Below are 15,210 nucleotides of genomic sequence, written 5' to 3'. Positions count from 1 at the left end.
TTCTACATTGTAGTCTCTATCTCGCCTGTCCCTCTCGAGACACCACGCACGACGCCAATGGCTCCTTTGCCTTGCCTTGGTATATGATGACGCCGCGTCGCTAGCTGGAACAGGCACTTTCTCCCTGTTTCGTGTCGTGCAACAGACACGAGAATCGGCGCCATGTATCATCCGTCCCGCGTTTTGTGGCGCACCTCGGAACATCTTACCGCCACAACTGAAGCCGTTATTTACATGTCACCGTTTCGTTTCCGCTATTTTATCTTGACGGGTTTCGCTGCTCCTCTTCCGGTCGAGGTTTCCGCCATGGCTTCCCTGCCGAATCGCCGATTTCCTCTTCCTCTGATATCTCTCCTAGTTTTGTTCTTCTCACTGCGAGGCGCTTCTTCGATGCGTATGATGGGAGGCATCCATGACTGCGAAGGATTCCGGAACAGCGCCGAGATCCTGGGGTTTGCTCGTTTTGCCGTGGAGGAGTACAACAAGAAGCAGGTGCATGCCCTGTTTGGGTTTTTCTTTGAATCATCGTCGTCGTTTAGCATCATTCGTTATTGGGTTATGTTGTCCAATTAAACACTTCGGGGTACCAACTTTTTGAGTTTTTTCTACCCTAGGAATGTTCTTCAAATTTAATAGTTTTGAAAACTTTAATCCAGGAATTAGGCGTGAAAAGGGGCAACTTGGTGGAGTAAACAAAATTTCTTATGTATTTAATTATTGTACTCTTTTTTCGTCAAACCAGCAGAAAAGCTAGGTTGAACAATGAGCTTCGTGCGATGAAGTATGAAGTTTCTTTTATATTGATTTTTGTTGCATTTTTAAAAATTTCCGCGAGCCTAGACTTGTTCAAATACGTCTTCGGCCTGATTTTATAATGCGTAAAGGTAGTTTTCAAGATCATGTACATGTTTTTTGTTTCCTTCAAAACTTGTGTCAACGGCTGATTACCTCAATTTTGAAAAAGTCCTGAGTCCTTCGCTAATTGTTCAATTCTTAATTCAGTTCGGATTGTCAAGTACTCTTCCTTCTATCTGACTATGCCTATAGAATACTTTATGATGCAGATTTCGATATTTACTTTGATGTTCATGTATGAAGTTTTGAGTTCTTTATGAACTAGCCTAGCAAACGGCAATCTTCCAATTTTCTACTCTCAGGATAAGAATGTACAACAGTGAGCTTGTGGGATATAGATCAAACTTAATCATTTGGCACTACCTGCTTATAATTGACCCGTGGTTTTACTGCAAGCCCCTCCTCTGAATTCCATGTTGCATTATCATCCCCTGAAATCCTAGCATCACTGTAGGGATAGTATTGGTTATGATATAGTTTTGACAAGGATTTCCAGGCAGGTTATAGGAATTATGAAACCAAGAGGAACCTAGTGTAATTAAGTCTAAAGGATAGTATTGATTATGATAAGTTTTGACAAGGATTTCCAACAGGTTATAACCATTTGAAACAAAGAGGAACCTAGTGTAATTAGGTCTAAAGGCGATGTTGCTGATTTTATTGGCCGATTTCTGGAATCAACCATTTTTTTTTTACCTTTTCTTGGCTGATTTTATTTCTTCAACATTGTAGGATACCGACATTTTCCTCTAATTGATATCATTTTGTGTAGAATGCTCTTCTCAAGTTTACACAGTTATTGAAGGCTAAAGAGCAAGTTGTAGCTGGTAAAATGTACTACCTGACTCTGGAGGCTAATGATTGTGGATCCAAAAAACAATATGAGGCTAAAGTCTGGGTCAAGCCTTGGATGAACTTCATGGAGCTTGAGGATTTTAAGCCACTGGCTGATAGCCCTAGTACCTCCTCACAAGGTATGGTTGCTTTTATTTGCTACCATTCATTCTCGCCAAACTATTTCTTTTTAAAATCCCTATTTTCTCAGATAAGTTGATTCAAAAAATGCCTTTGATTTTATGTCATATAGTAAGACTACCTCAATGACTCAATATGATCCCTCTTCTCCGTTTCTACCCAATTTTTTAAAATCTGCTTTCTCCACCTTTCTTCATAAATTACTAGCCTCATTCTTGTATTCTAATGATCAAAGATCGATACTGTACTACTGAATTATTCGCCAAGGCATGTATTGTGTGGCCCATATACCTTTTTCTGTTACCGAACAGAATAAATCAAAGGATGCCTTTGATTTTGCTCCTTTCACCAAAATATGAGTTCATTCTTTCTCTTTCATTTTTTTTTCCTTTATCCAGGTGAATGATGATTTAGTTTGCTAAATTTCAATCCCCACAAGAGAACTTCATGGCGTGCACAGATGTGTGGTTTTGTTGCTTCCTTCCGCAGTATATTTATCGAAGTTCTGTATATATGTGGTATGATATTGTTATAGCTTGTACAAGCTACAGAGTGATGAGTGCGAAGAACGAACAAAAGTAGTTCTAATTGAAACAAATAGTGGCATGTATTTGCCGATGTTATTTTAATATTGTTGGTTTGCCCCCCATGCATTGTCTTGCTTCAGCATAGTTGTTATCTCCTATTTTAGTTCCGAGATACTTTTGTATTATTTGTTGTACTGATGAGTGATGAGTCGATGATTATGCTAGATTAGTAACTGCTCTGGACAGAGCTTAAGCTCGATCACTAGTTGAATCCCAGCGAGCGGGAAAAAATTCCTCCCATTTCTTAGCTATTTGACTGTCGGTTGTAAGTCAACTCCGCGAGGGATGTCTGGGTGAGTATAATCCTCTTTTTGCTACTAGTTGAATCTAGTCAATAGATTTGCTTAACAATTGGATTTGATCATGCTAGGAGTATACATAGAGGGAAACAGGTCACTTGGAAGTAGTAAGAGTTGCAGCGAGTTTTTAAAATTGAATCGGACAGGGAGTTGTTCAATCAAGCGGTCCAATTCTAATTAAAATTGAATTTTTGCTACTGGATCGGCTCCAGTTTTTTATTAAAATTTAAAATTTTCAACCATTAGATGATTTAAAAAAACATAATTATAGTATGTAAAATTAGCAATAACCACTTAAAATACTTTTCAATTGAATTGTTTGCTCCCAATTTAAGTTGATGATCAATATGTTTAGTTATAGGCTGAGTTCGATTAGTTTACGATAATTATAATTGCATTTGTGACTATAATATGTATGTCGGCGAAGGGTCATCTCAAATTCTTAGAGATTTTTAAGTGATATTTTTTTATAGATAAAAAAATATTGAAAATAAAAATAATTTAACTAAAGGAGAGAGGGAGCTTTGTTTTCCTTACATTTTAATATAACAGAACATTTACTTCAAAAAACGTAGCTTTATTTCAAATATTTGTTTTGAAACTGATGATATATAGAGAACTATTTTCGAATGAATTTTATAAAAGTAGAATAGAGTTTATCTAAAATTTACTTCTTTCTATTTTTATAATAATATTTTTTATTTTTTATTTTACTTATATTCTCTTTTAAAAGAAGTAATATGGACAGCTACGAGACTCCGTGACGTGTCAGCCGTGGGAATAAAAATTTGACCCACCTAACGGCTACTTTCTGGGCGGCGCAACTAGCCGTAGCGTGCCACAGCCGAAACCTGGCAGAGATCCCCTTTTTCGCCTCAAAGAGGCAACGCAATTCTGTGGGCAGCCACCTGGTGCTGCCACGTGCTTCCCCGTTCACCAAAATCATACCGTTGGGAAAATGGAATTTTATGGAAAGAAGAATTCGACCGTTGGAAGCTCGTAAGGGGTTGCCTCTTTTTGCATTTGCGTGTCCCCTTCTTTAAACCCCCACCATACCCACCGCTTCCCCATTCCTCGTCCGCCCTCCCTCATTCTTGCCGGTGAATGTGTCGGAGTTGTCGAGTTTAGCGCCGGACTAAGCTAACGAAGAAGAAGAAGAAGAAGAAGAAGAAGAAGAAGAAGAAGAAGGCGACATGGCTTCCCGGCGTCAGCAGGCCCCTGTCTTGCATCGACAGAGAGGTAGCCATTTCATTGCACTTCATTCGATTCCATTCTCTGTTCTTAACCATTCGTGTCAAAATCCAACCTTTCTGTTGCCTTCTCATCGTTGGAGCAATGAATCTTGCTAGTGTTTCTTGGAACCCAATTCTTGATTTCGATTCATGTTTTTCTTGATCATGAGTCGCCTAAAATGTGTTGTCTCTCCTCAAATCAGTTGTTGGGGTAGTTCCACCGGCCGCGGGCAAGCCAAAAATTGTCACTGCAGCCGATGCAAAGAACCGCAGGGCGCTCGGAGATATCGGCAATCTGGTCAATCCCCGCGTTCCCGAAGGGTAAGTGCAGAAATCAATAAACTTCATTTCCACACCGCGATTATCATATAATTTGAAATCAACGTCATCTTCAAATTATCAGGAAACAGCAACCCCAAATCAATCGCCCAATCACAAGGTAAGTCACTTCGGCAGAACCTTCACTTTTCTTTCTTTACTTTTCAATTTTTCTGATTTCCATGCGTTATGTCACAGAAGCTTTGGTGCTCAACTTCTGGCAAATGCAAAAGCCGCCGCTGCCGATGCTAACAAGGTGGTATCTCGCTCTTTCCCTCTTTGATTTTCTCATTCGCACCGTTGTTTGCTAATGACTAATCTCAAAATGTGCCATTTTGATGTAGATCCCTGTGGTCGTTGCATCAGATGGGGCAGTCGACAAACGTGCAGTAGCAAAACCGCCTCTCAACAAGGTCCCAAGTAAACCTGAAGAGAAGAACAGTAAGAAGGATAAGGTTGTTGCAGAGGTCCCAAGTAAACCTGAAGAGAAGAACAGTAAGAAGGATAAGGTTGCTGCAGAGGTCCCAAGTAAACCTGAACAGAAGAACGCTAAGAAGGAAAAGATTGTAGCAAAGACTGACCTTGATAAGATAGTAGTGACAGCTATTGATGTCGAAACACACCGAGCATCGTCTTCTCACAAAAGGTCTTCCAGGAAAAAGGTTAATGCATATTCTTCCGTACTCACTGCTCGAAGCAAGATTGCTTGTGGAATCTCATGCAAGCCGAAGGATTTGGTAGACGAGATTGATGTAGCAGATGCTGGTGACCAATTGGCTGTTGTTGATTACGTCGAGGATATCTACAAGTTCTACAAATCTAATGAGGTACTAAAATGTCGAATCTTCATAACTCGTGATTCGTCCAATTGGATCTGTTCACTAAAGATGATTCTTTGAACTACTAATGCAGCACGCAAGCAGACCCCATGACTACATGAACTCCCAGGTGGAGATCAACGCGAAGATGAGAGCCATTCTTGCTGACTGGTTGATCGAAGTGAACCATAGGTTTCAGCTGACCCCTGAGACGCTCTACTTAACATTCAACATAGTCGATCGGTACCTTTCGACTGAAACCGCTCTGCGTAAAGAATTTCAGCTAATTGGTGTATCTGCCATGCTCATTTCCAGCAAGTATGAGGAAATTTGGGCGCCAGAGGTAGTCAAAGGCAGCACATAGTGATTAGAAATTGCAGGGGCTTGTAGCTGAATCTTGTGTGTATGTTTGCAGGTCAACGACTTCATTTGCATAGCGGACAGGGCATACACCCGAGAGCAAATCCTTGGCATGGAGAAGAGGATTCTGAACAAGCTCGAATGGAACTTGACTGTCCCAACTCTGTACGTGTTCCTCGTGAGGTTTATTAAGGCTGCAAGTTGTGATAAGGAGATGGAACACATGGTGTACTTCTTTGCGGAATTGGCTTTAATGAACTACTCCATGATCATGTTTTGCCCGTCGATGGTCGCCGCTTCTGCGGTGTACGCTGCACAATGCACGCTCAACAAGAAACCTCTTTGGAACGAGAGATTGAAGAGGCACACTGGGTTTTCTGAGCACCAGCTATTGTAAGTATATAATTCTCAAGAGAGTTTTTATTTATAGACCAGTGTTGCAACATCTAAACTTTGGAACGATATTTAGGGACTGCGCGGAGATGCTGGTGAACTCCCACGCTGGCGCTCGTGAGAGCAAACTGAGAGCTGCCTACAAGAAGTATTCAGGGGAGCAATTTAGTGGTGTGGCGTTGCGTTCTCCGGCAACGAAAATGGTAGAGGAGTTGAAGACCACCAGAATATGATGCTGGTTGAAGTTGCAGAGAAATGCTAGACGTGTTTTGTTTCATGTTCTTAATGAAAGATTTCTCGGTCCGTGCTCCTTTTCCTTGGAGCAATTAGGAAGAAGAAGAAGAAGAAGCAACATGAACCTTTTGGCAATTTTATCGATACCTCAATGTGTAAATAATTGCTGGGTGATTGAAATTATGATTTAAGAGTAGTCTGTTTTCATTTTCCTACACAAACTAACTCAATATGCACCACTTCTTGGGAAAAAGGAAATTGAAATGTGGTCTCTCTGGGTAATGCTTTAATTCCCTTTTAGGTCATTGATTAATCAAGCATCCAGATTTTAAAACTGGGCAAATTCTGAAATAGAAGTCCGGGATTAAAAAGCACTTGCACCAATAGGTATTTATAAAAATATTGGCAATTTATCAACAGAGGTATGCAAAATAACCCCTCTTCAATCGTGATTTCCCGAGCATCCGAACCATATTTTGAATCATTTTGATTTAAAAATAATCGTGCGATAATTTTTCTCCCTCCCTCCCTCAACTCGTGCATGCTTGGGTGTTCTTTGTAACTCTCCAACTGCAACTTCAATTTTATGACGAAATCATCCCCCTAATGAAATCCTACATGTCTTTGTGTCTCTCTCAAGCGGCATCAAACTTTTTGACCTAAAAATCTACAGTGTTCGTGAGGCTCCAGTGAAAGGTTTTAGGATTTCCGACAATAATCTCCTTTCATAATAGCGCAAAGAAGTGGATCGGGTGTATCATCCTTTCCATTTCAATTATCTGTAAAGATATCGCCTTAGAAACTCTGTGATTTTGAAAAATTTTATCATTGACTTGGGTCTATTGTCGAATCCTACTCAGCAGAAGAAATATAAGAAGAGGTACTTATGGCAGAACGGGTTGATCCGATCTTTCATAATAAAGTGATAAATGGAATTGCCATGAAACGACTTATTAGCAGGTTAATCGATCATTTCGGAATGGCATATACATCACATATCTTGGATCAAATAAAAACTTTGGGTTTCCAGCAAACCACTGCTACATCTATTTCATTAGGAATTGATGATCTTTTAACAATCCCTTCGAAGGGATGGTTAGTCCAAGACGCCGAACAACAAAGTTTTATTTTAGAGAAACACCATCATTATGGGAATGTACACGCGGTAGAAAAATTACGTCAATCCATTGAGATATGGTATGCTACAAGTGAATATTTGAGACAAGAAATGAATCCTAATTTTCGTATGACTAATCCTTCTAATCCAGTACATATAATGCCCTTTTCGGGAGCTAGAGGAAATGCATCTCATCTTGTTTTTTCTTCAAAAATTTTTGATCTCTAGTGGACCTCTCAATAGGATTCGAACCCAGATGAAGTTCTGACCATCTGTCAGAGAAAAAAGAACGAATTGATCTTGTAGGATTCCCAAGGAATTCTTCGATTTCTTCCGGGAGCATATGATTATTCATCTGCTTCTCACGTTCCGTAAATAGCCAGGACATTGAGGAAGATCCAAATGAGTATGATTAAAAAATTTTAATTTTTCTAAATTGTAGGGTTCAGTTGATGTTGGACAGAAACTACATTGGAACAGTATCTTATGTCACTTTAAAAGTTTTTTTCAAGCATCCACAAAGAAAGGAAGGCATCATGGATCTGTAATTTTACATAACCGACACATAGCGTTGATCAAACAGTCACCCTTTAGTATTTTTCTTGGCATACAAGATATACAACATATTCGTGGTATTTTGGCCAATATATTTCAAAATTGGAATTCAAGTACTCAAACCTTTATATTCTCAGGTACAGTTTATAATTTTCTATTTTAATCACGAAGTAGTTGTATAGTCAAATAAAATAGTTTGAAAAGGTGATTATTTTAGTCAGCTAATGACACTGATAGTGGGGTCTTATAGCAAACGAGGGCCTAATATGATATCATATCAGGGCCAACGTGAGACTGATATGATGCCAAATCAGGCCTAACGTGGGCTTGATATGATCATATCAGGCCCACGGTATGTCCAATACTTATGTATATGTTTATAGAAGTCAACTAATCATTTAACTTGGTTATGTATTCCGGTTGCCTTCACAAGAAGAGACGTTTCATTGCTGCATGGTATTGCAGACCGAGGAGATTTGATTCCGATCAATTCAACTAAAACATTCGGTAACCTCTTTCTAACATACTTCTTAAACAAAAAAAAAAACTACTAGATCCAGAATTGAGAAGTTGCTTAAATTTTATGTCAAACGCTTTGAAGAAGAAGATAATATTTTATTATTTTGTAAATTCTATATTTTGTATATATATTTGTTTGTGTATTAATTTTTTCTAGTACATATAAGGTCCCTTTATGTCTTATAGATATAGTAGATGATTTTGAGAAATTTACTAGATTCAACTGGGTTGAAGTCATCCATGAATTTATGGCTCCATAATTACTTAAGATTAGGGGCATATTTTCTCGTAAACTAGGACCACCATTGAGAGAATGAGAGCCTTAAATAAAAAGTGGTTAGCACAATTTAACTCCTTACAACCACATAAACTAACAACACGTTAAATTGGTGTAATCAAACAAGTTTAGGTCCATAGTAATTTTTGGTAAAAATACATTGATGGACCAAGGGTAATTGGATTTATACAAACTCCTAATCATTATGAAGGGTTGAGCGAGGAGAGAAGGTAGATATGATATCAAACAAAACTTTTAATCAAGGTAGAAAGTGAGTTTGATATGATCGTATATTAGGCCCAATGTCCTGATACCTACTATATTAACCTAACATGCATGAGCAAGGTCTAACTAAAATCTAGAATCACAATGGAGCACCTTGCAAATCGAGTAAGTATTATTGGAGTACATCATATTGCAGGTGTTGTTGAATATTTATTCTCCACACATCCAATAAAATCATAAACATGATTTTTGTCATCACCCTTTGTAACCAAATTGTAATTTTTTTTTACATCAATATCCTATTTTACAATAATAAATCTATACATACATCGCTAAATCTTTAACTGTATTCTTCTACTAATTTCACTCTTGTTAGAAGTTTTCCCTTCAATGTTGACGTTCTTAACTGCTGTTGTCCTTTGGACTTCTCTTGAAACTCTTACGGTAATATTCCTAAACCCTGACGGGTCTTTTGCAATTCCGTCAATCATCACGAGAAAGAATGACAAGCGAAGGAGGTTCATATTTTTTCGTGTTTATAAGACCAGGCAGAGAGATGGAGGGAGAGAGACGGTGAAAAAACGTACATCTGAATCACAAAATAATTTTCAATTCACTTTGTGAATTGGATGCTTGAAAATGATGATAAAAAAGGGAGGTTGACAGGAGGATAAACTGAGAATTGATTTTTTTTTTTTTATCTGAACCTTTTGATATAAATAAAATTATCCTCTATATATATATATATTTGATAAATACAATATATAAATTATGTCTTTTGATAAATTACCGTAAACATATAAAATAAATAACATATGTCCGATAAACGAAAGATGACGCCATGAATGTCCGTACATTTGACGTCCAGCATTCATACCCGTGTCTGTGAATCCGCCGCGTGGCCGGTTTTTGTCGGTTTCATTAATTTTGTGGTCCTGGCGACCACTCCCCAAATGAGTCCGATCTACGTTTCCGGCAACAAATTTGTTCCCATTTTTTTCCCCAGATCTAACCTCTCAGGATCTAGCCACTAACGGTAAGAATCCCAGTTCGATTTCGTCCGCCGCTTTCCTTCCTGCGGCGGGGACATATGGAGGAGGAGTCCTTGAACCAGAACAAGAAGAGCGATCCTGCCACCGAGAAGATCTGCACGAAGAAGAAGAAGAAAAAGAATAAGCTGCAGCAACTGATCAAGGTGGTGTACATCTCCAACCCCATGAAGGTGAAGGCCACCGTCGCCGAGTTCCGCTCCGTCGTCCAAGGGCTCACCGGCCGGGACTCCGACCTCGAGTCGTCCCTCTCCAAGTACGGCGCCGTCGCAGTCGACTACTACGGGACCCCTGATCTACCGCCTCAGGAGGAAGAGCCGTGCGATGGCTCCGCCTGCGCGGATCTGAGCGGGGACGGGCGGGCGAAGCGAGCGGGCGGGGAGCTGAAGTTGGACGACCACGAGGAGTTGCCGGGGTTATTGTCGACGCCGCCAGTTTACTACGAGCTTCAAGGTCACGTACACTCCCATCATTGACTATTATTTGACTCGATCTAGCTTAAATTGCATCCATGTGTGTACATATATTGGTATTTTGTGTGCCAATTAATTGGAAATTACATCGTCCAGTGTTGGAAGATATACAAGTTTCCTAAGATCATGTCTTTTCCTCTCCTCTCTCTTCTCCTTAATTTCTACTTGCACAAGTAAACACGGTTATTCTTATCTGACTGAACAAGTGAAAAGGCAATTAATCTTTTCATGTAAGATCATTCCGATGTTGTGGATGTCCATGTCTGACCTGTTGAACTCATCTTTTCATGTCTGACCTGTTCATTCCTATCTATTTTTGTTGTTGCTTTGGCAAATTATATGAAACCTAATTAGATGTGACAAGGTGGTATAAATATGAGGAACTAGGTGTGCATTTTCTCCCCTCTCCTCTCCCTGTGCTTCAGCTCTGTGTCTTGAGTAGGGGTGATCATGGATCAGGTTAGTTCGGTTATTGGGGTAAAAAATTATCCGGCCCTACTAGATCAGATAATGCAAAATCGGGACCTACATCCGACCCTATATCCGGCGGTTCTTATGTTTTAAATATCCGACGGGTTGTCAGTTATTTGGATATCCGACCTTATATCCAATGAAATATAAAATATAAATATAAATATAACAAAAAAAAATATTTTTTAAAAAATGATAATAGACATTACTCATTACACGTTATAGCAGCTAATCGAAAATAACTATTATAACGTGTAGCAGCTTATCGGCAATAGTTGCTATAACGTGTAACAGCTTATCAATATTAGTTGCTACAAGTAGGGGTAATCGGATCGGGTTGGTTCGGTTATTGGGATAAAAAACTATCCAGCCCTACTAGATCAGATAATGCAATATTAGGACCCTACATCCAACCCTATATCCGGCGGATCATTTTTTTTCGGTTCGGTTCTGGTCGGTATAAGCGGGTTGGTCGGTTTGACGGATTGACTGCTTATCCCTAGTCTTGAGATTTTCTTTATCAAAAAATACATTTTTGATTTCCCATTTTTATTTTACATTTGTTTGCAGAGTAAGATTGATACAAAGGCTTCATAAGAGTGGTTCTCTATTAGCAAGGTGATTTTTTTTTAAAAAAAAATATTTTATGATCACCTATAATTCAAGTTATAGCATTAGCGGCTGTGAAAATGCATGCTATTTCAGAGGTTTTTACAATAGTTCATCTTTACTGAAAACCTGCATTTTAAGAAATTGCATCGATTTAAAATAAGGGTATCTTTGTGAATTTTACCATTAATAGTATAATCTTATACCGTTGAGCTAGATTGAGGTCAACTCAGTACATCTTTTTGGGGCTGCCGACATTGTTTTACTATACAATCAGTCAAATAAATGAATAATTAATTAGATTAAGACATGGTACTTAATTGTATTTTAAAAAGCGTGGCCTGTTAATCACTTCACACGAGAGCAGGGTTTAGAGTAGTATTGAGCTGAGCCAATTATCATGGAAAATTTTGCATTATATATATAATAGTGCTATCTGATTAACTAGCCAATTAATATGACTGTTCCTAATCCAGATGTATTTGAGTGTCAAATCAAACCTTCAATTCGTATATAATTAATCTAAATAATCCATATGTACACTTAAAGCGTATAATTATAGATGTAAATTATTTTTAAATTTGTTTTTTTCGGTCACTATCCAATTAACTGAGCGTAATTAATTTGAAAACTACAATTCTGAACCTGCAGAGAAGTGCAGTAGCGAGCATGCAGATGCAGCAGGTATAGCAGCAGTAGCAGCCGTTCCATCCACATCCGACAACACCACTACTCCTTCCCAACGAAAAACACGCTTTCCCCCCGTTTTTTCAATCGTTCAATTATTATTTTAGAAAAGTTAATTTATTAAGAGAGGGCAACCAGTACCTAATGAGTTTGTCTTTGTACTGTTCGAAATTATTTTGTAAATTAACTAATTTGAAAAAAAAGCTATGGGCAAAAATTAGAACGAGGTCTTAATTTTTTTTTAATCGACGCTCCATTTTTATTTTTTTTTAAATCAAAAACAGATGTCGCTTTCCCTTATTCAATCGTGTACGTTTATCCTATAAGAGCATCTATACCAGCTTCTCTATCCAAAATATATAATTTAGGATAAAAAAATTACTTTATTAAATTTAGATATCCACTTTTCAAAACATCATATATCAGCTTCCCTATTTCTTCTCTCTCCTCTCTAATGTTTAGGGAATGGAATTCATTGCCTAAATTTAGAGAAGTACTGTTCATATAAATGCATAATTTAGGGAGTGGATAGAGTAGCTGATGTAAAGATTTTTTAACTACCCTATCTAAAATTTAAGGTAAAATTTTTAAATAGGGTATCTGATGCAGATGCTCTTACTCTTCGATATCATTTCATCATATTATGTTCATTTAAATTTTCTACCTAGATTTTGAATCGATCAGAGGCAGCGTAATAACGTAAATGTTACAGTTGAATATGCAATTGTCGTAATTAAGGAATTATAACTGCTATAACTAGATTTGTAATTGTAGTAGTTACATAGACTCTTAGCTATGTTAGGTGTTCAGTTCTCAGTTACTTTTGGATTATTAAGATTAAAAAAAAATAGATTTTTTATAATGATTTGATATTATTCATTTAGATCTAAGTTCTCATAGTTTATTTTTAGACTCTATCCAAAAGATTTACGTATCAATGGAAATACCTTTCCTTTATAAGTTCATAATGAATGAAGGAAGTTGGAAAGTCGGGAATGAGATGACTGCTAACTGGATGAAAACTTTGATCCTGCAAACAAAATCAAAATCAGGAAAGGAGTCCCTCGCGTTGGCCCTCCGACGCTCAAATCAAAATCAGGAAGAGAGAATGAAGTAATCAAGAAAATAGAAAATCTTGTCTTCCTCATAATGGCGTCCCCTTTTATACCTTTTCTGTGATCGTTCATCTGCCCTTATTTAATAATATTAATTGTCAGAGGAAGACTTATTTGTCTTGACTTATGTGCATTAATGATAAGTGTAGTGTTCTTCTTTGCCTTCTTTGTATTTAATGATACATGGCATGCTCCCTTTTGTTTTCTCGTCTCTTCCTATATAACGTCATTCCTTACGCTGGACGGGTGGGCCGAGTGGCTCGTTTCACTACCGACCGGCTCATGATGCCCTGACCGGCCGAGTGATGTTCGCTCGGCCACTCCTTTGCCGACCAGGATAATTGTGAGTCCGGCGTTGACCGCCTTGACTTTGATATACACCATGTCAATTGATCTGTAACAGGTGGGCTCTCCCTTATCACCGCATCACATGTGTTTTAAATTTTAGACTTTATTTACAACCATTGCAACCCAACAACCCTCTCTCAAACGAAGGGCGTCCTCAAACCTACCTGCTTAATGTCATCTGATCTTTGACCCATCAAGATTTTCCTATCCCTCTATCTAGGGATGGCAATGGGGCGGGGTGGGGGCGGGTTTGCCATTCCCATCCCCACCCCATTTTCATTTTTTCGGGTTCGGGGATTGAACCCACGGGTTCGGGGATTCCCCGGACCCGAACCCACGGGTTCGGGGATTCCCCATCCCCGCCCCATCTCCATGATCTATCGGCAGCAACAATGTCAACCTGGAGATAATTTTTGTATGTCTCAAAGAAAAGGTAAGGCTCAAACAGTGCATTCCAGCTAGTCTTATTCAACTCGATTTCCTGCAAGGATGGCAAACAGGGAAATACAGAAGACATGGTTCCGAATAATAGCTCAGGTAAATCATGAAGTACATACAGACCTCACAGATCTTGTTGCCTATTTGAAGCCAATAGATTAATGTTAACACTATTATTAATATTTTTTAAAAAAATCATATTATTATTTATTAATATTAATAATAATAATATTCGGGGCGGGTTCGGGGATGGAGATAGTATTCTCATACCCGCCCCAAACCCGCCCCATCCCCGAAAAATCGGGGATCCCCATCCCCATTTCGGGTTTTCCCCGTGGGGCCCCAAACCCGCGGGGAAAATTGTCATCCCTACCTCTATCCAATCGACCTATTAGGACTTTTTTGCCCCTCGGTCCACCCGACCTACTAGGACTTTCTTACCCCTTTGATACCAATTGTTAAGATAAAAAGAATTTAGATATCTCCACAATAGTATGTTATTATCCACTTTGGACATAAGCATTCATAGTTTTATTTTTTAGCTCTACCCAAAAGGTCTCATACCAATGTAGATATCTTTCCCTTATAAGTCCATGATTTTTTCTATGTGTTTTCAATATGAGACTTTGTTTGCAACCATTGCAATCCAACATCGACTACCAACTCCCTGCTATGCTTGATGTCCGACTCCCAACTACTCCCGACTCTTGACTGGAGCAACGAAACATTACGTTATTCTTGGAGGATAATGAATAATATAGCCGTTATCACGGGAAAGGAGGAAAACACAGCTATTAACTCCGATATAAATGGGTTATAATAGGAATTTATTTAGGGGAATATGGCCACAACGGTGAGAAATGGGGGGCACGGGGAGAATGTGCTGGAGAGATATGGTCCTATAAAAGGTAGTTAACTCACATGAGCAAAGGTACGCATGCATATACATTCAAAATCCTAATTTCCAGTAACCATTCTCTTCTTTATAAAGAACTAAGTAGAAGGTTTGGGTTATGAAAAAGAGAAATGAGAACAAGAAAGAATTTGATGTGCCTCCCAAGAAGTGATTGTTTTATGTCATTAGCTCGACCCCTTATTTAGTTCATCTAAATCAGGCTCTAGCTGGAGTAGAATACCTTCAGACTTTCCTTCCAATTGGCCATGTTATTATGAAGAAAGTTGTCGTTACAAGATCAACATGGAGTAATACCTGATCCGGTGGTAAGAGCCCGGGACCCCCTAATGAGGGGTCAATG

General features: G+C 38.6%; 3 protein-coding genes across 4 annotated transcripts; all 3 read left to right on the top strand.

The window, feature by feature from the left end:
• Positions 1-245: 245 nt before the first annotated feature.
• LOC122054233 (cysteine proteinase inhibitor A-like) lies at positions 246-2,496 on the top strand. Its single transcript, XM_042616046.1, has 3 exons — positions 246-492; positions 1,628-1,829; positions 2,229-2,496. The coding sequence occupies exons 1-3, from the start codon at positions 307-309 to the stop codon at positions 2,234-2,236; spliced, it is 396 nt and encodes a 131-aa protein (XP_042471980.1). The 5' UTR covers positions 246-306; the 3' UTR covers positions 2,237-2,496.
• Positions 2,497-3,779: 1,283 nt separating this feature from the next.
• Positions 3,780-6,267, top strand: LOC122053350 (G2/mitotic-specific cyclin S13-7-like). The gene is made up of 8 exons (XM_042615368.1): positions 3,780-3,955; positions 4,152-4,269; positions 4,352-4,387; positions 4,465-4,522; positions 4,611-5,093; positions 5,179-5,427; positions 5,500-5,837; positions 5,914-6,267. The coding sequence occupies exons 1-8, from the start codon at positions 3,910-3,912 to the stop codon at positions 6,068-6,070; spliced, it is 1,485 nt and encodes a 494-aa protein (XP_042471302.1). The 5' UTR covers positions 3,780-3,909; the 3' UTR covers positions 6,071-6,267.
• A 3,387-nt stretch (positions 6,268-9,654) lies between these two features.
• LOC122053351 (sigma factor binding protein 2, chloroplastic-like) lies at positions 9,655-12,272 on the top strand. Of its 2 annotated transcripts, none has more exons than XM_042615369.1 (2): positions 9,655-10,266; positions 12,018-12,272. In XM_042615369.1, exons 1-2 carry the CDS (start codon positions 9,855-9,857, stop codon positions 12,158-12,160), a joined length of 555 nt encoding a protein of 184 aa, XP_042471303.1. In that variant the 5' UTR covers positions 9,655-9,854; the 3' UTR covers positions 12,161-12,272. The 2 variants fall into 2 exon arrangements, with proteins under 2 accessions (XP_042471303.1, XP_042471304.1); XM_042615370.1 differs by lacking the exon at positions 12,018-12,272 and adding an exon at positions 11,328-11,375 and having other exon boundaries at positions 9,658-10,266.
• The last annotated feature ends 2,938 nt before the right edge of the window (positions 12,273-15,210 follow it).

The sequence above is a fragment of the Zingiber officinale genome, chromosome 3A, assembly GCF_018446385.1.
Source record: "Zingiber officinale cultivar Zhangliang chromosome 3A, Zo_v1.1, whole genome shotgun sequence".
Lineage (NCBI taxonomy): Eukaryota > Viridiplantae > Streptophyta > Magnoliopsida > Zingiberales > Zingiberaceae > Zingiber > Zingiber officinale.
This window is presented reverse-complemented; position numbering and strand designations above follow the sequence as displayed.

Coding starts and splice junctions, on each gene's coding strand:
- LOC122054233 (XM_042616046.1), top strand. CDS start 307: ATGGCTTCCCTGCCGAATCGCCGATTTCCTCTTCCTCTGATATCTCTC. Junction 493..1,627: donor AGGAGTACAACAAGAAGCAG/GTGCATGCCCTG, acceptor CATTTTGTGTAG/AATGCTCTTCTCAAGTTTAC.
- LOC122053351 (XM_042615369.1), top strand. CDS start 9,855: ATGGAGGAGGAGTCCTTGAACCAGAACAAGAAGAGCGATCCTGCCACC. Junction 10,267..12,017: donor AGTTTACTACGAGCTTCAAG/GTCACGTACACT, acceptor CTGAACCTGCAG/AGAAGTGCAGTAGCGAGCAT.
- LOC122053350 (XM_042615368.1), top strand. CDS start 3,910: ATGGCTTCCCGGCGTCAGCAGGCCCCTGTCTTGCATCGACAGAGAG. Junction 4,388..4,464: donor ATCAATCGCCCAATCACAAG/GTAAGTCACTTC, acceptor GTTATGTCACAG/AAGCTTTGGTGCTCAACTTC. Junction 4,523..4,610: donor CCGCTGCCGATGCTAACAAG/GTGGTATCTCGC, acceptor ATTTTGATGTAG/ATCCCTGTGGTCGTTGCATC.